The sequence below is a fragment of the Asterias amurensis genome, chromosome 9 (genome assembly GCF_032118995.1).
Source record: "Asterias amurensis chromosome 9, ASM3211899v1".
NCBI classification, from domain to species: Eukaryota; Metazoa; Echinodermata; class Asteroidea; order Forcipulatida; family Asteriidae; genus Asterias; species Asterias amurensis.
The window spans coordinates 21,747,040-21,771,931 of record NC_092656.1 but is presented as its reverse complement, the minus strand read 5'-3'; the positions used below and the strand labels follow the sequence as shown (position 1 = coordinate 21,771,931).

At 39.8% G+C, this 24,892-nt stretch overlaps 2 protein-coding genes across 2 annotated transcripts in view; one reads left to right on the top strand and one right to left on the bottom strand.

Annotated features, from left to right (window-relative positions):
• Positions 1-14,711, bottom strand: part of LOC139941839 (serine/threonine-protein kinase ATR-like) — a 42,599-nt gene extending 27,888 nt beyond the window's left edge. Inside the window, exons 1-21 of the mRNA XM_071938464.1 lie at positions 14,600-14,711; positions 13,690-13,874; positions 12,534-12,628; positions 11,468-11,665; positions 10,106-10,276; positions 9,014-9,126; positions 8,518-8,609; positions 8,265-8,379; positions 7,570-7,703; positions 6,143-6,306; positions 5,558-5,709; positions 5,037-5,272; positions 4,676-4,811; positions 4,099-4,423; positions 3,838-3,905; positions 3,608-3,698; positions 3,118-3,212; positions 2,187-2,290; positions 1,948-2,046; positions 1,017-1,192; positions 190-322 (exon numbers count right to left, since the gene is read on the bottom strand). Coding sequence (XP_071794565.1) covers positions 190-322; positions 1,017-1,192; positions 1,948-2,046; positions 2,187-2,290; positions 3,118-3,212; positions 3,608-3,698; positions 3,838-3,905; positions 4,099-4,423; positions 4,676-4,811; positions 5,037-5,272; positions 5,558-5,709; positions 6,143-6,306; positions 7,570-7,703; positions 8,265-8,379; positions 8,518-8,609; positions 9,014-9,126; positions 10,106-10,276; positions 11,468-11,665; positions 12,534-12,628; positions 13,690-13,787 — 2,795 coding nt within the window. The 5' untranslated portion in view covers positions 13,788-13,874; positions 14,600-14,711. The remainder of the gene's footprint in view (positions 1-189; positions 323-1,016; positions 1,193-1,947; positions 2,047-2,186; positions 2,291-3,117; positions 3,213-3,607; positions 3,699-3,837; positions 3,906-4,098; positions 4,424-4,675; positions 4,812-5,036; positions 5,273-5,557; positions 5,710-6,142; positions 6,307-7,569; positions 7,704-8,264; positions 8,380-8,517; positions 8,610-9,013; positions 9,127-10,105; positions 10,277-11,467; positions 11,666-12,533; positions 12,629-13,689; positions 13,875-14,599) is intronic.
• A 1,742-nt stretch (positions 14,712-16,453) lies between these two features.
• LOC139941673 (ileal sodium/bile acid cotransporter-like) lies at positions 16,454-24,028 on the top strand. Its single transcript, XM_071938270.1, has 3 exons — positions 16,454-17,619; positions 20,366-20,573; positions 21,346-24,028. The coding sequence occupies exons 1-3, from the start codon at positions 17,291-17,293 to the stop codon at positions 21,748-21,750; spliced, it is 942 nt and encodes a 313-aa protein (XP_071794371.1). The 5' UTR covers positions 16,454-17,290; the 3' UTR covers positions 21,751-24,028.
• Positions 24,029-24,892: the final 864 nt, after the last annotated feature.

Below are 24,892 nucleotides of genomic sequence, written 5' to 3'. Positions count from 1 at the left end.
CTGATCAAAAACACCAGAGCTTGAATCCGGTGCTCTTAATTGCTCAGGCATGGCATGCCACAAGTTTTCAATTTGTTAACTGATACTCTTTTTGATAGTAAGACTGCATGGCTCCTTCCCTTCTGAAGTGAGTTAGAAACAAAGATTTCTGGCACTGTTTATGACATCCTCATTTTTTAGAATCCTCACCTAAACTCAACTCTGAGATCGTAACTCCTGTCTTCGATCAGGTCCAGGCAGGACACCAGGAATTTAGTGACGGCCGTGTTGGGTCTTAAAAGATCGAGATGGTTGAAGATGTGCTGGAAGCTTCTTAGGAATGCTGATATGGGAAATCAAATATAACTCTCTCAGCTGTTAACAGATGCAATTACAGTTTACAAACAAAGTATATATTTACAAAAAAAATGTTTACCTTTTTTTTTTACAAGGATAGCCCCCGGAGACATGCCCGCCTTTTCATGCTCTAATCGCATTACCCCCACCCATTTGCCCCTGCAAATGGGCATTACCCTGGAAATAGACACCCCTGTGCTGGAGTAGGGGTAAGCGGTAAAACCCTGGGGTAAGTGGCAAAACCCTGGGTTATTCTTGATCTGTGCCGTCCCAACCCTGTGGAATAGGGACACAGTGTAAAAGTGCACCAGGTTAACCGTGGGATAAAAAAAGTCCTGGGGTCTCCCCGGGGCTGTATTTACAGGGATAAGACCATAGAGTTATACATGTTTATAAGAACTAGAGGGCGCACTGGCGCATGCGGTCACTTTCTAAGTTCACAAAAACAGCATCTCACAGCGTGTGTTTGTGCGGCCATTTTGTAAGGTGACAAAACAGTATCGCGTAGCGTTAAAAAAACACAAATTCCAACGTGGACTTCATATTCAACGCACGTACAGAATGACACGCGTGTCTCCTTGCGGTCCCGTCGCGTTTTTGTAAGCAGCATCACCAGTGCGCCCTCTAGGGATAAGACATGCAGTGTTAAAAGGGCTACTGAAGCATTAGTTCCTACTGACCCTGTTTGACGGTAATTCCATGAGACAGCAAGGCAAGGTAAGGCGTCACTACAGCCAGGGGCAAGACCTCATTGGATGTGGATTCTCCGGCGGGACACAGTGGGTCCTTATGACAAACGTTACAGCGTAGAGTCAGGATACTAGACAGGGGCTTTGTTGCGTGAGGGTCATCCGGCCTGATTAGAATGAAAAGAAAAAAATATATATAAAAAAGATCTTTTAAGAGCAATTGTCAAACGGATTCAGATGCATATGGCTAAATTCCTTGGCTCTGCTTATGGAGTATTTCTGCCCTTATGAAGTATTTCTGCGAAATAAAACTATGTGTCTTACAAGTGCTGTAGGCGCAGAATTTCACGGTATTAAAGCAGAGTCATGAAATTGAGCCCCAATTGTCTATCAGTATTACAGTAAGAGCTTTCACAGTAAGCAGAGTCATGAAATTGGGCCCAAATTGTGTATGAGTTTTATAACAGTTTTGGGGTTGAGCAAAGAATTGACTAGAGTGGGATTCGAACCAACGACCTCCGGATTAATGTGCCGGCGCTCTACCAACTGAGCTATCTAGCACTACTCCAGTTTCCCTTGGAGTTTTATAACAGTGAGAGCTAATTGCTTTGCCCATCTCCAAGACCCATCTTGCAAGGTTTGGCCACATAGTGAGAATGGAAAACAGCAGACTTCCAAAACACAACCTATGGACCTGTCTAATGTTGGTAAATAAAACGCGCTGGTTGGCATAGAGGTTGATATTGTGTATGAAAAAGCCACTCAGGCACCAAGGCAGCACAAGGTTGTATTACTTCCCAGGGGGCTGAGAAAGATTAAATGAATGTTATTAGCCCACTAACCAGGGCACTAATGTAAAGCGCTTTGAGATGTTGTGAAATGCGCTAAATAAGAACTAGTTTTTACTATTATTCTTACATACCTGTGGATAGTGACGCTTCTACAGATGACACATGAGATTGCACCGATGCTTCTCCCAAGCTCTTCAAGAACATCCACAGACTTGTCCTTCAACATGCCACTGTACAAGTAAGAAAAGCCAAAGATAGAATAAAGGATGTTGGTTTAAAAAGTGTGGGAGTAACCCCAGAAATTACACAAATGCAGGAAGGGTCCACTTGTTCCAGTAAAGCCAAAAAGCCTCTTCGGTGATGGACTTACTGGACATGATCATGAAGAAGATGTTGTGAGTTCGCTCCTAGATTACTCAGAAGGAATGGGAAGGCCTTTACTGCAGTCACACGTTGAGGTACTTTATTACTCCCCTGAAAAACACAAAAACCAATGAGAGATTAAATTTAACATTGTAATGTCTAAAGACATAGCACACTATTGGTAATTGTCAAAGTCCAGTCTTCTCACTTGGTGTATCTCAACATATGCATAAAATAACAAACCTGTGAAAATTTGAGCTCGATTGGTCGTTGGAGTTGCGAGATAATAATGAAATTCCCTCTTGTCACAAGACTTTGTGCGCTTTCAGATGCTTGATTTCGATACCTCAAATTCTAAACTTGAGGTCTCGAAATCAAATTCGTGGAAAATTACTTCTTTTTTCGAAAACTACGTCACTTCAGAGGGAGCAGTTTCTCACAATGTTTTATACTATCAACCTCTCCCCATTACTCGTTACCAAGTGAGGTTTTATGCTGATAATTATTTTGAGTAATTACCAAAAGTGTCCACTGCCTTTAAGCTTGACACAGTAGTTGCTGATTCATACATGTAGGTTGGTTGGTTTATTGTGGTACATGTCCTGCTTCATGCATACAGTACAATGGTATAATGTGCTTATCAATGGGCTACTGTTTTAAAGATACAATCATTGCATGGGATGGTGGTCTCTATGCAATATTCATTAGTTAGGCTGGGTCATGATTGGAATGTTGGTGAGGAAATGTCTAGAATTGGGTAACTGCTAAGCATGTAGTGTAAGGATACTACAAGCATCACATAGCCAAATATCACTTAGCAGTTACAACACTAGTCATTCGATTGGCAATGCAGTGTGCAAATAGGCAGTTGGCAAAGTCATTGACTGTACGTTTCCATGTGTTGGTTTGAAGATACTTCCCCAAACTGCAAGACTTACCACAGCTGCCTTGAAGATATGAATTCTCCACTTGGACGCAATCTCTTTTGGGAACAACGAAAGGTTGAAGAGACAGAGGGCTTCCACTTCATCATCTGAAAAGGTTGTCCACAACATTCTTATTGTTATTATTTATAAGATAAGATAAGAATGTTATTATCCCACACTGGGGAAATTAAAACTGGCCTTGGTTCAAACACAACAACTCAAATGCAAACAAATCAGGCAAATCGGAGAACTATAAAACCAAAACAGTAACAAAGTAAGAAACATACATTAGGCCTAGCCAAAGAGACACACAGAGTAGTGGCCAAATGAATTGCAGGCGTGTACCCACAGAAGTGTTTTTTTCGCGCCTATAATGCGTCACTTTTGAGACGCTCTCGTTACCAAATGTTTACAAAGGAGGTCATTTTTTCAAAACGCGCCCTGTGGTCTTGTGGTTTCCCAAACAAATTTGAGCCCTAGTTAAAAGATTGCTCAAGATTACCTATCTTATCAGCCAGGCTAGAACTAAGATCAGCCACCTCACGAGACGTCATCTCTCCTACAATTCTAAGATCGAGCCAGTTGGAATCCATCTGTAAACAGCAACAACAACAATACGCGCCATTGTTTAGTGGATTATGATGTAAATTAATGGTCAGACCGCAGGAGGGTTTAAATTTTGTCATTTTTTAAGGTATAAATAGTCAAATAATCATAATCAGTGGTACTTACTGGTAACCACGGAATCGACAGCATCCAAACAAAGGTGTACAGCTGGGAACCAGGCAGTTTTGTCAGATCTTGAAATCACATTGAAAAAACAAAAAACAACATTCTTATAGTACACAAAACAAAACCTCATTGCGAGACTTGCACGGTATTTTGCACTGTTGGATGTTTAATGAAATAAACAAATGAAGTGTTTTTTAATGTGTATGTTTATATGAGGCATGTGGCCAAATATTGCAGCAGCAGTACCGGTTTCATACCTACCTTGTGCAGCCAGCAGGGAACCGATGATCTGGATGATTTTCCTGAGGCCAATATCAACGATCGTCTCTTTGCAGTTGGCCAAGATCTGCAGAGCGACCACCAGGGAGGCGCAGAGCTCCCTCGAATGTTCGGCCGTCAGCCAGGCAGATAGGATATCCGGATTGCTGCGGGCGACTCTGCTGCGAAGCTTAGACGACCTGGGGGTTCGGTCCGTGGGGTTCGAGGGAGGGTCTCTCGGGGGCTTCTTTAAGGCTACCAGAGAGCAGGATCGGAGGACGACCTCTAGGGCAACGCGGATTCCTTCTAAGATGTTTGGAAGCATTTCCTGGAAGTGTCGTGATCAAAGAGAAATGGCAGCGTTATTTTTGAAACAATGATTGAAAGTTATAACTGGGAAAATTCAGACTGACTTGTGGACCACACACTTGAAGTTAGTGACATTGTCAAGATTAGTCTAGGACAACCACCGGAAAAGTACTGTCCAGAACAAGGTTTTTTCCCACCTGAAGTGGCCATTCACCCTTATGAAATGGGTGATACCTCAAAAATCTAAACAAAAAAAGTAATAAAGACTTACTGCTTGAGCTGAGACTACACACTGGAAGAGGCTGATCAACTTCTCAATCAACTTCTCAATCACCTCTTTCAAGGTTGCCGAGTTCACAGCGTTGGTCGACGTTTCCTCTTCAGCTGAACTACTACTCGTTGCTTCCCTGAACATTGTTTAATAAGATTCCAAAAGGTTCAAAGTTAGATCAACCAAAACAGAAAAGTTATAGAGCACTCTTACACTAGGTGGTACCACAGTGAAAAGGGTGACATGTAGACAAGGGTGCTTGCTTTGTGAACCAGAAACACCAGGGTTACTCTTACTCTTCCAAGATAAGTGTTCTGGGTTCTTTTACCACAACCAATCCTAGTACGCGGGACCTACTCACTCAGCCTTCAGTAACTTCTTCCCTGGCGTCCTGTGCAGTGTCAGACGCCTGGTCTTAGCCGGCCTCTCATCCCCGCTGCTCATGCAAGAACCAGTGGTTTCCATGGCAGCTGTTGCTAGGGAGCGGATGGCATCTTTCCTGGTGATGCAACTGACTGACGAGGGTGCCAGGGTGGTTGGGTCGTGGACGGCTGAAAGTTCCTTCTGGATGGTTTTTAGAAGCGGTGCTACGATAAACTACACCGGAAAACAAACAAATCTAAGTTAAAAAGGCTGGATAATTTCTTTGAGCAAGTTTTCAGGCAGATCATTGGTGCATATTTTTTATATTTTGTCAAAGATTAAGTGACATTTGTTAGTCTCAAGCCGGGGTCAGACTTCACACGAAAGCAAAAGCGAAGCGACTTTCCTTGCCTCAAAATTAGGAAAATATTATTGCCATCACCCAAATTTTGCTTTCGAGTGAAGTATGTAGCAGGCTCAGCGTGACTGTAAAAATTGCAGGAAAATCCTTTATTTTACCTGAAGTTCCGAACTCTTTCCTAAGTTGCCAATGAGGGCGCTATTGATGACTTTCGTCTGTCGTTGTCTGATCATGTCCATAGACAGACGACGAGGGGGTGGCTGATTGTAGACGAACACAAGAATCTGACAAACAGCTTCTCTTAGTTCCACTTCAATCAATAAAAGAAAAATACAGATTTTTTATTTCAAAATATTTCTTGAAAGGAAACAAATGCAACCCAAATCGTGAGCATTTGGATGGATATTTTCTTGACCCCTCCTACTTTTGGTAGCATTTTCTAGCAAGTTGACCTACCATTTGTAAGCTTTCACTTGTGCAGATTGTGTAGGGTGGCACAGCTGTGCACCAGTGGTGTAACCAGCCATTTTCATTTTGTTAGGGGAGGCAAAGGTACCATTTTTGAATTATTTTTTAAACATTTTTTTCCATTTTTTTTTCTTTTTTTTTTTGGGGGGGGGGGGGGGGGTTGTAATTGCCATTTTTTTACAAATATTTTTGATCAAATTTTAGGTCAAAAATGGTGGTCTTCACTAAGGATGTAGCTCAGTGACTAGCATGCGAATAAACGTCTAATCAAGTACCTCTCTGGAGTGAGGAGAGTCCACCAAGAGGCAGATAGCGAGCCATGGTTTCCATGGTGACATTGATGACAGACGATGGGAGGCAGTAAGTCCGATGCTCCAGGCTCAGCGGGTAGATCTCCATCAGGCATCCAGCCATGCTCAACTCCAGGCCTTGTATGTCCCTTGTTAAAGGCAGTGGACACAATTGGTAATTACTCAAAATAATTATTAGCCTAAAACCTGTCTTGGTAATGAGTAATGGGGAGGTGTTGATAGTTTTAAACATTGTGAGAAATAGCTCCCTTTAAAGGAACACGTTGCCTTGGATCGGTCGAGTTGGTCTTTGAAAAGCGTTTGTAACCGTTTTTTATAAAATGTATATGGGTAGAAAGATGTTGTAAAAGTAGAATACAATGATCCACACAAACATGCCTCGAAATTGCGTGGTTTTCCTTTTACCTCGTCGACTAACACGTCCGCCATTTATGGGGGTCAAAATTTTGACTCCCATAAATGGCCGACCATGTTAGTTTGCACAGTAGAAGGAAAACCACGCAATTTCGAGGCAAACTTGTGTGGATCATTGTATTCTACTTTTAAAACATCTTTCCAACCATATGCATTTTATAAAAAACGGTTACAGACGCTTTTGTTTTGACCAACTCGTCCGATCCAAGGCAACGTGTTCCTTTAAAGTAATGTAGTTTTCGAGAAAGAAGTAATTTTGATTTGAGACCTCAGAACTTGAGGTCTCAAAATCAAGCATATGAAAGCACACAACTTCGTGTGACAAGGGTGTTTTTTCTTTCATTATTATCTCCCAACTTTGACTACCAATTGAGCTCAAATTTTCACAGGTTTGTTATTTTATGCATATGTTGAGATACACCAATAATACAAGTGAGAAGACTGGTCTTTGCCAACTACCAAAAGTGTCCAGTGTCTTGTTGAGGTCTCCTTACTGGAAGAGAAGTATGGTCGCACTTGGGCGCCATTTCCAAATAGTAATGGTTATAGTTATTTTACTTTAAAAAATAAAAATTACGATTAGAGGATTTGCAAATGGCAATTTCTTTAAAAGTCTTCATGTTCGCCATTGTAATCCCTTCACATCAAGTATTTGTACCTGCCTTTTCTGAACTAGCTTACAAAAAAAAAGATTATCTCATATGTATACAAAAAGAGCATTGGCGGCGATTTTACACAGATATGGAAAGGTTTGCGGTAACACCATGTTATAACTATCTCTAATGAGTTTTGGTGGTTCTGAAAAGAACCGTTGGTTTCAACTTGACGTTTCGATCAGTATGCTCTGATCGTCTTCTGACTGGTGTTACCGCAAACCTTTCCCATATCGATTTCCACCATGCAAAGTTTCATGCACTGATTTTATCCCCCGAAGAGATTATCCCTCCGAGCTAATCTGGATTACGTATTCTACTCACTCATATCCCTCTAATCCGTCCGCAGAGAAGCGGAGGGAGAGCAGACACATGATGTACTCCAGGAGCTTATCCAGAACGTCTTGAAGGGGAACGCATCCCAAGGTGAAGAGCTTAGCCACGACGTCCATGGTAGCCTGATGGGTGGAAGGAAATTTAACCATCAAATTACTCTACATGGTTGGTAATGATCCTAGGAGGAAAAAAAACCTTAAAGGCAGTGGACACTATTGGTAATTACTCAAAATAATTATTAGCATAAAACCTTACTTGGTAACGATCAATGGAGAGCTGTTGATAGTAAAAAACATTGTGAGAAACGGCTCCCTTGAGAATGTAGTTTTTCGAAAGAAGTAATTTTCCACGAATTTGATTTCGAGACCTCAGATTTAGAATTTGAGGTCTCAAAATCAAGCATCTGAAAGCACCCAACTTCGTGTGACAAAGGTGTTTTTTCCTTTCATTATTATCTTGCAACTCCCACGACCGATTGATCTCAAATGTTCACAGGTTTATTTTATCCATATGTTGAGATGCACCAAGTGAGAAGACTGGTCTTTGACAATTACCAATAGTGTCCACTGTCTTTAAAGGCCTGGGCTCAAGTTCATAAAGCATGTAAGCACAACAACTTGCTAAGGGGGTGTAAAACAAATTTAAATACTTTTCACAATAATTTGGTTTTCCAACCTGCTTACCTGCTTAACTTCATACTGTCCAGCATTGAACTGTTGTAACAATGTATTCCAAATGCCACGTTCTTGATGACATGGTGTGATGGAGAGATCAAATACCATTTCACCCAATATCTTACTGCATCAAAGAGAAAGAGGAAAAACAGAGCATTAACTTTATATTTTACCTCGACTTTGTCTCTGTAAAATTATCAAGAACCAGGCCTCATTGATTCCCTTATTTATAGACCATTATTTATGTTTTGTTCAAACTTACGTGAGAGCCAACTGCAGCAGATTGCAATTTGTGAAGTACTTCAAAGTGATACGTTTAGGGCTGGTGTAGATGCCAGACATGTCTTCAATATCCTTAAAGTGCAAAAGAAATTTGGTGGAGACTCTGTTATCATGAACCAAATAAATACAATGAAATCACGCTAAAGATTGTTCAAACCTTTTTTTTATGTAGGTCTGCCCCAAACAAGGCTAAAACCTAAAATGCCAAACCCCGAAAGGCCTGGTATTAATAACATTAATTAACAAGGTTACTGTTTTATGAGATATCGCCCAACATCACAAGGCCGGATGGGCACTTCATGTTTAGGGCTACACGTAACTGATTTGGGCTGTCGACACAAATCAACTGTCACCTGGGGCATATTGCGACCTACTTCTGGGGCTGAAACAGGGTTACCCCTTCACAGTCCAAATGTAAGCATGAGTATCATCTACCACTCACGCCACTGATTTATCAGTAAGAGCATTACGCATACCTGTAAGCTGCTTAGCTGGTTCCCGTCGACGATGAAGCGTTGGATTTCCAGTGGTATGTCAAGTTCATCTCTCTCCCCTGCAGAAAAGTTGTGTTTGACGGCAGTTGATACATCTACGACATAAAATATTATTTCGTGAATGGAATTAGTAGATCCACACAGGGGTTCAAAACAGGAATTCTAGTTCAAAATAGGGAATTCTAGTTCTAGAATTGTGGCACGAAACAAGAAACAGGGCCTAGTTTCATAGAGCTACTATTAAGTATCAAAAGCAGAAAAGCTCAAGAGCAGACAATATTGCTTGAGAAGTTTCTGCTCAGCAAAAAAAGAACTGGATACCAGTCACAAAATATGTTACATTGTGACACAGTATTTTGTCTGGTAACATTCATCTGGCAAGCATATCTTAGTAAGATTATCAGTAAGTATATTTTGAAACTTTGCATGGTGGGAGTATAATTAGGTGAGGTTTGCCGTAGCACTGTGTGTCAATCTTTTTAAGCAACGTTGGTTCTGAAAAGAACTGGGCCCAATTTCATAGAGCTGCTAAGCACAAAAATTTGCTAAGCATACAAATGTCTTCCTTAATGAAAACAGAATTACCAACCAAATTTCCACGTGAATTTCTGGATAAGCAAACAACAGCTGAATACCAGTAACAAGCGATATGCAACAAATATAAATTTTGTTGGTAATCCTGTTTTTATCAAGAAATAAATGTAATTTTCGTGTGCTTAGCAGCTCTACCAAATTCGCTGGTGATGCTCCTGCAAACCGCACCTATTTATACAAATTTTCAAATTCAACTTTCTATTACCATTATAAATAATAACAAAGTGCAAGGGTGGGGAAGTGGAGTAATCTGCGCCACGCATCTTGAACTCTCTACAACTCAATCTTAGTTATTGTGTTTATACCACAAAATTTAAATCTCTCCTCAAAACTTATTTTAAGTCACAGGTTTTCAAGGACTAATTTAGTTGTGTCTGTTTTGTTTCATTTATTTTTTGGTTTTCTAGCGTCTTGAACACCCAGCACGGTGGATATGTGCGCATTACAAGTCTTTATTATTATTATTAATATTAATCTCACCTGCTGCAAGCTCGCAGAGTTCATTCAAGAGTTCCGTGAAGGACGGCGGGTCTTTGTACTTGACGGCCTGCAGTAGAGCAACAATGATCTGGATGACTTGATCATGGAGGGTTAGGCAGAAATAATCGTTCAGGATTCTCATCAGACGGGACAGAAGCCACATGTTCAGTCCTGTGCAATTAGAAAGAAGCGAATTATTCAATAATAATAACAATCATAATAATAACTAGTTCTTATATAGCGCATTTTACAATAACCGTACCAATGCGGTTTCAATTTTTTTTTTATATATACAGGATTACAGCCCGAGCTGCCATGCCTTCATAAAGCTTTTTCATACACAATATCAACCTCTCTACCCTCGCAGGTACCCATTTATACCCCTTGGTGGAGAGAAGCAATTATAGCATAGCATCTTGCTCAAGGACACAGGTGTCACAACTGGAAATTCGAACCCACACTCTGATTACTTAACCACTAGGGCCCAATTTCATAGAGCTGCTAAGCACAAAAATTTGCTTCGCATGAAATTTCTTTCTTGATAAAAACAAGATTACCGACCAAATTTCCATTTGTTGCATATTGCTTGTTACTGGTATTCGGCTGTTATTTGCTTATCCTGAGAATCACTTGGAAATTTGGTTGGTAATCCTGTTTTTATCAAGGAAGAAATATCATGCTAAGCAAATTGTTGTGCTTAGCAGCTCTATGAAATTGAGCCCAGAACTTTATTTCTATGCTCTTACTTAACCACTTGGCCATGACACCCTACAGCAGCAATTAGAGCCAGTAAAAAAACTTGGAGCTATGAGCCCTGTGGTCTTTGTTGACATGTTTACTGACAAAATTTGATTTACAGAAATGAACAATATTAGCAATATCTGGGCATTCAGTGATGTTCATCATTATTATTTATTATTATTATGATAATTCAGAAATGAGTAGTCTTTAAAAGGGTCATAACACCAATCTCAAAATAAATATTGGCATAAAACCTTTGTTGGTGACGAGTAATGGGGAGAGGTTGATGGTAAGAAACATTGTGAGAAACGGCTCCCTCTGAAGTGCCATAGTTTGCGAGAAAGAAGTAATTTTCCACGAGTTTGATTTCGAGACCTCAGATTTAGAACTTGAGGTCTCGAAATCAACCATCTAAACGCACACAACTTTGTGTGACAAGATTTTTTTTCTTTCATTATCATCTCGCAACTTCGATGACCGATTGAGCTATTGAGCTCAAATTTTCACAGGTTTGTTATTTTATGCATATGTTGAGATACACCAAATGTGAAGGCTAGTCTTTGACAATTACCAATAGTGTCCACTGCCTTTAACACTCAGGTCTGGCATCCCGTCTCCTACCTTTGCATATGTAGTACTCTGGATCTTGAGGGGCCTGTAGCTGAGGTCTCACTGGGCCCATGGTTTCGTTAGCATTGAATGCTGCGACGCTGTTTCCCACAAACAGACGTGGAAACTTTTGGATGCAGTGGTTCACAAAGTTGAGGACTGACACCGTGACTGGGGTGCCGCTCGTTTCCTTTGACAACTCCAGAGATACTATGACAAGAGAACAAACATAAATTGCACGGTTACTTAGTAAATGGTTTAATAATAGTTTACAAGAAGAATAGTAGCTTCTTACAAAGGGCTTCTAAAACTAGTAAAGTTTACTACTCGACTAGTCGCTCTTCAATACTAGTCGAAACTTATTTTAAAGGCAGTGGACACTATTGGTAATAACTCAATATAATTATTAGCACAAAACCTTACTTTTTGACGTATTTGAAGTATGGGGAGCTGTTGTTAGTATAAAACATTGTGAGAGAATGGCTCCCTCTGAAGTAATGTAGTTTTTGAGAAAGAAGTAGATTTCCACGAATTTGATTTTGAGACTTCCAGTTTAGAATTTGAGGTCTCGAAATCAAGCATCTGAAAGCACACAACTTCGTGTGACAAGGGTGCTTTTTTCTTTCAAAGTTATCTTGCAACTCCGACGACCAATTGGGCTCAAGTCTTCACAGGTTTGTTATTTTATGCATATGTTGAGATACACCAAGTGAGAAGACTGGTCTTTGACAATTACCAATAGCGTCCAGTGTCTTTAAATTCCCAAATAGAATTGCGGCACAATGTTTGCCACAGATGCAATACAGTAAAATTCACGCTGAAAGAATTGAAAGATTGTGTCTCTGATGTTTGTGTTTCATAAGTAAATTATGTTGTCTTGAATAGTTGTGAACGACACAATTGTTTCACCAAACAGGTAGTGGTATTTTTGTAGTAGTCATGACTAATTTTTTAGTAGTCGAGGCAGCACAATTAACCGTGTAGTTGAGAAATGGTAGTCGCGACTTGACTTAGCAATCAATAGTTGCACTAGTCACCCAGGCCTAATAACAATTAACAAGATGCACAGTAAACATACTTCTCTGTAGGTCAGTATTCTTGTCGACGAGGTCACAGATGGTTTTACGGATTGTCTTCAGAGCTACTGTCTGCTGCTGCTGCGTACATGATGAGCTGATCAGATAATAAACAATAACAACAAGATAAATCAGCTGTTTTTCATAATTTCGGCCATTAGGCCGAGTAAAAAAACAAAACATGTTTCACGTCCAGGTTTTTCAAAAAAAGGAGGAAGAGGGGCTTTTTATTTTCTATTTCAAGATGGCCGCCATTCTTTGTTAAAATGTCAAATATCCATTGTTTTTTCTACTGCTGAAATACACAAAACATAAATGAAACAATTTAGTCGAGGCATTCAGACAAGACATTCAGATTGTTTTTGCTGAGATCAATTAAAATAACCCTATTTAAAAAATTAAAAAATAATAAAAAAGAAGAAGAAAATGTGCATTGAAAAAAGGGGAAAAAAAGGAGGCGGCCTGTAAAAAGGAAGCGGACGGGGACGCTAAACATGTTTCTTTTTTTTACTTGGCCTTAAAGACAACTGGAGTAAGAGACAACATAAGGACAATAAAACAAGTTAAATGAAGATGGACTGGACACACTGCCCGAAGAAATGAAAATAGACGGATAACAATAATAATGGATTGCCAACCAAGGACAGGGAAAAGGAAAAGAGGTAAACAGAAACTATGATGACACAAGGGCAGCTAGAACAATGAAAAATGAGTGTATGAGGGGAGCCTGCAAGTACAAGAATTTAGTCTGGCATAAGGACACACAAAAAAATACCAAAGAAAAGGACAAAACATTACTATGCGGGTCATGGACAACAAAAGTAAACTAAATCACTGTTACCCGGAAGCATGTTGTCCAACACATAGTAAAAAATGAAATCTGGAAAAGAAAAAGAAGCAAAAACAATCAGGGAAAGGGGGAAAGATCAAGTTCCAAACCTTGATGGATTGAATTAATTGATTAGACCCTGTGCATAACCCAAAATGCTATATGTACACAGACGCTGAGCTCATTGCATGTTTTTACACACAAAGAACAGCTATCGTCCAATCAATTGTCTCCTTTGACCCCAGTGAGGGTGTTTATGACCCCAATGAAGGTGCTTTTTGAGGATGTGATATCACATGCAAGTTGTCTTGTGAGTTTTTCCCACTTACAATTGTGTGTCTTTCATGATGTCTAGAGCAACTTGAAGGGTACCCAAGTTAGACCCAGACATCCCTGGTGCTGAATTTGAGGATGTTGAAGCCATCATTCTGAAAGACTTGAAGAGGCACGGCCGGCTGGAGGCAAGACCTTATCAGCTACATGTAGATTAATCTGTACGATGAGCAGCCTTGCCCTTAACAATAAAAACATAATCCAGTTGAATAAAAAAGGCAATAAAATATCAGAAATTGTTCATTATTTATATAAACCATTCTTCAACTAGGCCTACACAGTGTACAGTGGTAAACTTATCATGTTTTTGTAGAGCGTAATAACATGACTAATAAAACTACAACTGAACCTCTCAACAAACTAAACTCTGTTCGTAATAGTGATACCATATCAAATTTAACATTAAAGAAATCCGAATAAAATGTTTTTGACCTTCGTCCTTACATTAAAAAAATAAGGAAGGATTTTTGTATTCGCTACCACTTTTCAATTTTTGTTTTACAAAAAAAAGGAATATCTCATTATTTATCATTTTTATTTGTAGTTGCGATGTGTACGTAACCCTCTTGCCGTACGTTATTGCAACTAGATTCATAGTCTTAATAAAGTTAAGAGTAAGATTAAGAATAAACAAATGAAAAAGTTGTTGGACTCCAAGTTGTGGCACTGGCGGTAGGTTGCCGGGAGATTTTTACAAATAATAATTAGTGTTAATATTCGGAATCCGGCGTAGTGTTAGTACTGCAGTACGTTTTTAGTACAGTGTTTACTGTGTTGTTGGCTGACAGAGTGTCTGACTCCGACAGTGACGGTGTGACACTGACATGGCCGGAAATAAGGAATGATTTACACAAGAAATAACTACTAAAAACCGTAAACAAAGTGCTCATAAAGTATGAAACTTACAGCTCTTGTAAGAAGACTCTTAATTCCTGGCAAAGTTGGGACATAAAACAGATTAAACTCATGGAAGTGGAGAGCAAAAACTCAACTTCACAAGTTTTTGTTGACTTTCGCGGCGCATGGAATATTAGGAATGGTACCTGCTGTCCGTGCCACAGTTTGGTACAAAAATAAAAACTGTAAAAGGAGCACCAGACTAAAATAGTGCGCCCTCTAGAGCCGTTTTTCTTAGATGTCAAACCACTGTTGCATCGCTTTAGGAACGCATTGTTTTCAAACGTACAGCGCCCTGTGGCGAAACTGATCACTGAAATTGTCATTATACAGAACTGCAGTTAGGAGTATTCTGTGATGAATTATAGCTAAGCTAATCTAGACTAAGAAGAGAATTGTTGTTATGATTTTTATGAATTCCTTCAAGCAAAGTTTTGTCTGTTTGTTTGTTTGTTTTATTTCCATTCCCCCTAATATCATTCCCTAATGTATTATCAAAGACCAGTGTTTTTACATCAATTGGTTATCGAATGAGAAAGAGAAAAACTTTACTGAACAACTTGAGTGCTTTCTGACAATATTACCAAAGTGCCTTTGAGTCAGTGGTCTACGCATACGGTAGCAGTGCTAATTAAATAATTAAAAGACCAGTCTTCCCACTTTGTGTATCTCAACATATGCATAAAATAACAAATTGTGAAAATTTGAGCTCAGTTGGTGGTCGAAGTTGCGAGATAATAATGAAAGAAAAAACACCCTTGTCACACGAAGTTGTGTGCGTTCAGGTGCTTAAATTTTGAGACCTCAAATTCTAAATCTGAAGTCTTGAAATCAAATTCGTGGAAAATGTCTCCTTTCTCGAAAACTACTCCACTTCCGAGGGAGTTGTTTTTCAGAATGTTTTATACCATCAACCTGAGCGTCCCATTTACTCGTTAGCAAGTAAGGTTTTATGCTAATAAATATTTTGAGTAATTACCAATAGTATGGTCCACTGCATAAACCTAATTGAGGCTAAGTTTTTCTTGTTTTGTCAGTCAGCATAAACCTGTATAATATTCACAACAATTAACCGTCCTTTGAAAATGGTAGGCCTTACTAGGCTTTTCCTGATGCTGGGCGAAAACAAATTTCGAAAAAAATGAAAATCGAAACATAATGGACTATTGATTTTCTGACTGGGATTGGTCTCAGAAGATGCCTCCATTTACAAAACTTCACACAGGCGTTTGTCACCGATTCGTTTTTATTGCTGCACTTTTGTCAGTGCGAAAGTCATTGAAGTTTTGTGATCGCTAAAGCGACCGCCTTGTGCACAAAAGGCTCAAAGACCCACCCGCATAAATTGTTTCAAATCCATTAAATTTGTATGGTTTTGGATGATAACGTTTATCACCAACATGCTTTGAAACTATTAACAATCATCATACATTATTCTCTCGTTGTGAATATAGGGTGCTAACCAATTTTACTCTGTTAGTTTTATCCATGTCGCTCCAAGAGTCGGCTTGAACCTGACAATAACCTGCAAAACACACGCACTTCGACAACACACTTCTCAAGGCACTTGACACTACTGGTAATTACTCGTTTAAAATTGTTAGCAGAAATTCTTACTTTTAGTAGAGAACAATGGAGCGAGCTGTTGATAGTATAAAACATTGTGAGAAACGTCTCCCTCTGTGAAGTCAACGCAGTTTTTTAGAAAGAGGTAATTTCTCACTCAAATAATAAGGCAAATTGCAGAAAATAACACCCTTGGTGCACAACTTTATGTGCATCTGCACACACATACAATTGTGCAACTAGGGTGTTTTACTGTTTTTTCCTGGTAAAATGACCAATTGGGCCCAATAATGTTCATAGGTTTGTTATTAAATGTATGCATTATGCTGGGATACATCAAGTGAAAATCTGGTCTTTGACAATTACCAAACGTGTCTATAGTGCCATTAAAAATCCAAATAATGAGTTCTGCTGTCGGGCCTTCTGTTGTTTGTCTCTGGAAACGTGATTATCCGGGCTCGGTTTATTACAGTTGAGTGGTCCTGAAGGAATCTGTAGGATAGTCAGAGCACACAATATGGAAGTATTGTCCGACTGTGCAAGGCCGACCGGCCGTTGCTGGGGCCTGGGGTTTGAACAAACCATGAATATGCACAGAAACACAAGCGAAGTTTGAACAACTGTGGAAGTTGTCCGTCCCTGCAGCAGGAACGTCTACTGAGAACGAGAGAAAGTTGTTGTAACAGCGAAGGAAAAAAAACCTGCTAAAGTTGCGCAGCTTCCATGAGACCGGAAAGGGAACATAGCTTTAATGACGATTGGTGTTCTTTGACTATCGACTTGTTTTAACAACGCAGGAACAAAGTCAGAATGCTGATGTTGCACCGCGGCTTCTCACGAAACCTGAACGAGGAACACAAATTTTGATGACAATAGTGTTCGACCATCACTTGGGAGACATGGGAAAAAGTGAACTGCTGAAGTTGCACGGTTTCCATGAGAAATGAACATAGATTATAATGACAATTGGTGTTATTTGAGTATCGACTTATCGGACAACGCAGGGACTGCTGAAGTTGCACTAGAGCTATTCACGAAACCGGAAAAAGGAACATATAATGACGACTGGTGTTATTTGAGTGTCGCTGCTTTGGAGAGTAATTTTGTTCCGGACATACATCATTTTCGTCAAAGATGGAAGTGGAGACAGCGAATCTGCCCGAGTACGAAACGGTCATCAGGATCCAGAAATTCTTCCTCCATGTTGTGATAAGCACTGGCTCCATGGTCATCGGGTGTAGAGTCACCCCGGATGACTTCACGAACTGCGTCAAGAAACCCACGGCGCTTTGGCTGACCACTTTAGCGGTGGTGTTCGTTGCACCTCTTAGTGCCTACGTCTTGAGCTTAGCTCTGCATCTGCACTTTTCGGATGGTATCACCATTTTGGTTGCATCGTGTTGTCCGGCTGATATCCTGTCGCCCATATTCGCCTATTACACCAATGCGGATGTGACTTTATGGTGAGAATTGAACTGGGGCTGTGTTCGTTGTTGTTTTACTTATAGCGATTCTGTTGCAAACTCCCTTTTAAAATTGTCTATTACAAATTGTATTCACTGTCATTGAGGATGTCAATATGAAATAAATGTCCAATTGAATTGAGTTTAATTAAAGTAGGCAGTGTGAGGTTTTGGGTGGCCTACTCTTTGTACACAAAAAAACCCCACAACGTCCACATATTAAACTTCAATGTTTTTTATTTAAGAAAATTATGGTAGAAAGCTTCTGTTACCATATGACTTGCTGAGGTGCTGTATAATTTTTAGAAATGAGTCAACAAAAAATCACGAAAATAATACTTTGGACTTACGCGAATTTCCTGAAAACATTCTCTGTGATTTATAATATTTTCCAATAACTCGACGTATGAAGCTGAAACTTCTACACGGGCCAATTTCATAGAGCTGCTTAAGCAAAAAAATTGCTTAAGCACGAAAATAGCTGGCTTATTTTACACATGTTACTGGCCAAAATTTCATGCCATGTACATTGCTTGAGACGGGTATTTAGATGTTGTTTACTTAGCATAACAATTGAGGTGGGTCTTGGCCGATAATCTGACTTTACTAAGCAAGGAATTTTTTGCTTAAGCAGAATTTTGTGCTTAAGCAGCTCTATGAAATTGGGCCCAGGTATAAAAGTAGATTAAGATGATACTTCTCTAAAGTAGTTTTTGAGAAAGAAGTAATTTCTTATAAAAGTGAATTGAATTCGAGACCTCAGTTGAGGGAAGTCTCGAGTTCAAGCATCTCAAAGCACCTAACTTGTATTTTTCTTTTATTATTTTGCAACTTTGACGACCAATTGAGCTCAAATTTGCACAAGTTTGTTATTTTATGCACAACGTTGAGATGCACGTTGAGACATGCGTCCAACCACCACCCATCAACAGCTTTAAGATGATGAGGATGTTTTTCCTCGCACTTTGTAAAATACTGCACTTTCACGACCGCGCAACACGAGCACCCCTAAACCACACCTTGGACAATCAGTTAGCTTTCTAGGTGGTTATTCATAAAGCATCAAGCATGAGACAAACTGGACTTTGACAATTACCAAAGGTGTCAGGTACCTTTAGAGTCGAAACTTTGACGCCCCTGCAGTCTGTTATACGTTTCCGATCGTTAGTTTGTTTAGAGTTCATTTCAATCCACAAAGTTGTGTTTAATTTTTTTTTGGGCAATCTTCCAATAATCATAATCATCCAATTACTTTTTTTTTTTTAACGTTTAATCTAAAACTGATGGGCTGACTTTTTACGACAGCAATGGTGACTCACTGCTTTTGATACACAAAATATGGCAAAACGTATACAGAAAATATGTAATGTCACGTTTTATGACAACATTTTATTACCCACCTGCATGAACGGATTATACATATCATGAAAAATTATAATACTTATAAGTCTGTATGAAGGAAGACAGCAGATAGTTATTATGAGTGTTTTTTCTTCTTCAATTTTATAAAACTTAAAGCCATTGGACACTTTCGTTACAGAAAAAAAGTTCACAGATTTACAAATAACTTACAGGGTTTACAGAAGGTAATGGTGAAAGACTTCTCTTGAAATATTATTCAATGAAATGCTTTACTTTTTGAGAAAACATTAAATCATTTATAAATTCTCGATATCGAGAATTACGGATTTATTTTAAACACATGTCATGACACGGCGAAACGTCCGAAAACAAGGGTGGGTTTTCCCGTTATTTTCTCCCGACTCTGATGACAGGTTGAGCCTAAATTTTCACAGGTTTGTTATTTTATATGAGAAGTTGTGATACATCCTTGTATCTCATCCTTGTGCAAGAAACTTTTCCTCTCACTATCAGATTTTATTTCGATTGGCCTAATATTGAAATACACACATAATGGCGCAAAAACATGAATTCTGTCCCGACACAGAGCATACTCAATGAAATGTCGAGTTTTTGCACTATGGATTAATTCAAGAACACAACGTATATGCCTTTATCAGTTGGTCTTTATACATTTTGGTCTTTTGTAGATTGTATCCCACCATACAAAGTTTCAAATTCATACTCATGTGCATGGTGTTACCGCAAACTTTAGATTGTATCTCGATCATGCACAATTTTAAATCTCCTGTAAATTAATTATGTTACTGGAAACCTCAGTTTACTAGATTGTATGATATACAATGTTATGCAAAGTTGCATATCCTATTCACACCCAAACCAACTAGGTTGTATCCCCATCATGCAAAGTTTCAAATCCTAGGTCCTACATGATGTTACTGCAAACCATAATTCTACACCATGCAAAGTTTCAAATTCTGCTCATGATACGCAATGTAACTGCAAACCTTATATATCCACATTCATGCAAAGTTTCCATAGTTATCCTACTCATGTACATGCAAGGTGTCACCCAAAACCATACTAGATTGTATCCCCATCATACAAAGTTTCAAAACCATACTCATGCATGAAGGCTTACGTAGATGTACATGCACATACGTGTGCATGTATACATGTACGTGTACATGTACTTGTACATGTGCATGATGTTATCCTAATCCCCTCAAATTTTTCAAATCCTAACTCATTAATACATGTGCATAATATAACCCAAACGTAGCCCACCATGCAAAGCTACGAAGTTTCAAATCATATAGGAGGCATATATTGTGTGTTTTCCTTCTAAATAATGTGATGATTACTTTCATTCTTTACTTTTCAGCTTGTCGGTCATCGTGCTCACAACCGCCATGTCCGTGGGCATGATTCCGCTGGGTATTGTCTTCTGTTCGTCGGCATTCTCGGAGCTCAACCTAGTCGAGATCCCACATGACACCATCGTCTTGATCCTGATACAGTACGTGATAGGGTTATCCATGGGCATGGCGTTGCGAAAGTACAACGAGAAATGGGCCAACCATACGGTTAGGGTAAGTAGGCGAAAGATGAGCAAACCAAACCACAATTCTACGCCATGCAAAGTTTTAAATTCTGTTCATGTACACGATGCAACTGCAAACCTTACTATACTAGATTATATCCACATTCATGCAAAGTTTCCACAATATTATCATACTCATGTACATAGTGCCACCCAAAACCATACTAGATTGTATCTCCATACTAGATTGTATCTGGTGACTGTATAACAAAACCCCTTATGTTCAGACAACCATGTTCCGAAAAACACATAACGATTTAAGCCCGGTTCATACTTCTTGCGAATGCGAATGCGGAGCGAATTTGACGTCACACCCTCCTTTCGCAGCGATATTTGCAAGGGAGTAGAGCAGAGGGCAACTGCTGCGAATTGTTCGTTGCGAATTTGTGACGTCAAGATTTGCTTCGCATTCGCATTCGCAGGAAGTATGAACCGGGCTTAACACGATATGGTTAGGGTTAGGTTCCATCATCATCATCATCACTATCCTTCGGCAAAGACTTGCGTCCATAACCGCCCCATCCTCACTCCTGGAGTCCATGTAGATGGCAATGTGCCCATGGGACAGTTCATTTGGGTCGAAAGCTCTAAATCTGTTAAGTGTAGCCCTCACCTTGAAGTGGCCGTCATGCCTTGTGATGTTAGGCGATCTTACTTTAAAAAAAGTTATAAAAAAGGAAGACAAAAAGAAGAAGATGTTATTTCCCCACTTTGAATAACTTGATCATTCTGTTTTCCTCCCTTCTCTACTTTCAAAACAGTTTCTCAGCTTCGTTCCGCCTCTTCTCGTCATAGTAATGGTCACCCTGACGACTATACAGATCCCAAGGTCCATACAAGCCTCGTTGGTCGGAGCATTCTCCGTTCTCATCTACCTCCTCCTCATGGTAGCCGTGACCTACATCATCGGTGCGCTGTCCGGGCAGGAGCACGCTACCAGCCGGGCAATGGCACTCTGCGCGGCCAACAAAAGCACCCTGCTTGTCCTGACCATCGTTCACAACTCGTACCCGGGCGACGTCCTGGCCGAAGCCCTACCCGTGCCGACTCTGTTGGTGCTCGTGTACATCGCACTCGGCGTCCTGCTGTCGGCATTACACATAATTTACACTAATGTGAAAGAAAGGCAGTTTGACACCACACTTTCCACCGAAGCTCGTGCATAACGCCAGAGAGTGGCCTCCAGCCCCCACGTCCACAATCACCATTCATCTACATTGTATTTAACACGGGGAAAGTGCATGTGCCAGACGTCACTTCGGACCAATAAAAACACATGGAAGGCTTACGTCACTGCACGTTTATCCAATGAAATTGTTGTATTCAATTAGCGAACTTTCAAAACACATCCTTCTTGAAACGGTATAGACGGGGTATAGGCCAAGAGGTTGTGTAACTGCTATTATTGCTAAACAGCACCTTCTTCCTGGAACACTGACGAGCGAAAGATCAGGAGTGAAGAGTCAACATTCACATGTTAAAATGGTGGTATGACGCGGGCTATGGCCTCTTTACCCCAAGGCAGGCCAGCTTGCAGGCGACAGCTATAGTTGGCCGTCTACATGTGAGATACAGGTGAGATTTGTGAAGCCAGCGTCCTTCAGAATCAGTATTGTGCAAGACTGATCAGACTGGGTTACAGTGAGTGACAAGACTGGTATCATTGCTAAACATCAGCGTCTTCCAGGAACACTGAAGAGCAAAAGAGAGACAACAGCGCCTTGAGTACCTTGTTTGGTAGATATCGTGCGCTATATAAGACTTCGAAATTATTAACAGCAGAGTGGAACTTTGTAGGGCCAAAAAAGCGCCCGGATAATATGTTGCAAGATTTGTTGCGGAGAAGGGGAGAATCGACGCAGCCATTTTTGTGTTTTGTCTTCTATACCAAATGCAGCGTGAACCCAAAACGAGACTGAATGTGACATGCAGTCGGGTTCCCTGTTTTTATAAGTGGGAACTATTTCTGTTAATGTATTACTGTGTACATGTAATTATTATGGGTGTCTGCCGTGATGGCAATGTCATTGTAAATAATGATATACTTGTAGTCTGTATATATATAGTAGTAATTATTCCGTCTAATAATTGGTCTTTGTTATGTTTCATTTTACACATTGAGAGAAAGAGAAAAGGACACAAAAAGAAGACGACAACAACTTTACCCGACACAAAAAACAACAAGCAAAACAGCTTCACACCAAGAGGGGGGCCGTGGTTGAGTAGCATAGTGCACGTCCCACTAAGTTGTACGGTTGAGTTTTTTTTTAACCCTGATTCATCTTAAACACAAAAAGTAGCTTAGCACAATACAATTATGCTTACAAGAACAAGGTTACCAGCCAAACTATCATCTCATTTGTGACTGATATCCTGCTCATTTCTGTTGAGCACTATTTTCCGCTAAAGCAACTCGTAATGAAATTTGGCACATGCCCAGCTAGTCATTACATTTTATTCCCCTTTATCTAGACTCTTAACCATAATTGCTTCTCTTCGCCCAGGAGTAGTTGGGGGGGGGGGGGGTCACTGTAATTCATCTAGCTTGGTCTCACAGTGAGCATTACAAGATTCACGCTGCTCAGTGAGCCGCGACTGGTTTGAAATAACTGGTTCATCGAAACACTTTACGGTGTAGTGCCCATTCATATAGACCTGCTTCAGCACTAAAAGATGCTTAGCAGAACAAAATTATGCCTACAAGAACAAGTTTACTAGCCAAAATACCACGTCACATGTACCATTTATGATTGGCATCCGGATCATTTCTGCTTAGCAGAGAGTTAAGCAGCTCTATTGGGCCCAGAATTGAACGAGATCCCGGTCGCGTGGTGCCCGACTCATTTCGGGGTCAACGTGACCCCGAATGAGTGTCAAAATGACCCACAAATGGGTCATACTGATATAGATTCGAGATTAAAACCCCTTTTAAATTTTTTTCTTAGGACTAATTTGTGTGTGTGAAAAATTACCTCTTTCTCTAAAACGTTATCACTTCCAAGTGTCGTTTCCAACAATGTTTTACTTGAATATCGGCAGCCAGCAGCCCTCCACAGCCTTTTTGTTAATCTTTTTTATCATTTAACTGGCATTCGTACAGTACTACATTCACAATAATAACACCACGAGTACATTCATTTTACGACATTGCCTCAGCCTCAGGGTTGTTAATCGTGCTCATTTTTATATCGAGAAGTACAGCGCACTTGTCAATCAGTAATAAATGATATTGCCTATAACAATTTATTGGTTTTTAACCAGTAGATGTTCTTCTTTCGCTTTTATTAATTGCGTTTCATGGCCCGTCGGGATGAGTGTATAAAAAATTAGACATTTGTGAAACCCCTTCTTTGTTTGTTTGTTTCTAACCAATCAATTGACAATAGTTATAGGAAAATGATCAACCAACAACTGCGTTGTTTTGAAAGAATTTGAAATGGTATTAAACTGCACACTCCTTTATTGAATAGTATAGTGTATTGTTATTATTATTATTTTGTATGGGGTCATGGGTCATCTGACGAGCCATTGTTTCTGAAGGGAGACTTTGGAACGCTAAGTGGCAGCAGACTCAACAGCCCTCAGGTAAAATTTGGCTCAACTGGTCATCGAAGTTGCAAGAGATTATGACAAAAAAATTCACCCTTGTTGCATCTTTGTTTTCTTTCAGGTACATAATGAAAGGCTTCAGCTGAAGTCTTTTATGATTTGAGTGAGAAGGTACCTCTCCATTGCTCGTTTATCAAGTATAAGTTTGTATGCTAACAAGTGTTTTGAACAATTACCAATAGCGTCCATGCCTTTGAGTGGACACTATTGGTAATTACTCAAAATAATTATTAGTTTAAAACCTTTCTTGATTACAAGTAATGGGGAGAGGTTGATAGTACAAAACAATGTGAGAAACAGCTCGCTCTGAAGTGACGTAGTTTTCGAGAGAGAAGTATTTTTCCAAGAATTTGATTTCGAGACCTCAAGTTTAGAATTTGAGGTCTCGAAATCAAGCATCAGAAAGCATGTTATTGCAATGTTATTTCATGCATATGTTGAGATACACCAAATGTGAAGACTGGTCTTTGATAATTACCAATAGTGTCCACTGCCTGTAAAGCCATTATACACTTTCGGTAAACAGTATTGTCCAAGTCCCACACTTCGTGTATCACAACTTATATATAAAATAACAATCCTGTGGAAATTTAGGCTCAATCGGACATCGGAGTCGGGAGAAAATAACGGGAAAACCCTCTCCTGTTTTCGCGCGTTTCGCCGTGTCATGACATGTGTTTATAACAAATCCGTAATTCT

Excerpts from the sequence above, each read along its gene's own strand:
- LOC139941673 (XM_071938270.1), top strand. The coding sequence starts at position 17,291 with ATGGAAGTGGAGACAGCGAATCTGCCCGAGTACGAAACGGTCATCAGG. Across the intron at positions 17,620-20,365 it reads AATGCGGATGTGACTTTATG|CTTGTCGGTCATCGTGCTCA; the intron begins GTGAGAATTGAA and ends TTTACTTTTCAG. Across the intron at positions 20,574-21,345 it reads GGGCCAACCATACGGTTAGG|TTTCTCAGCTTCGTTCCGCC; the intron begins GTAAGTAGGCGA and ends CTTTCAAAACAG.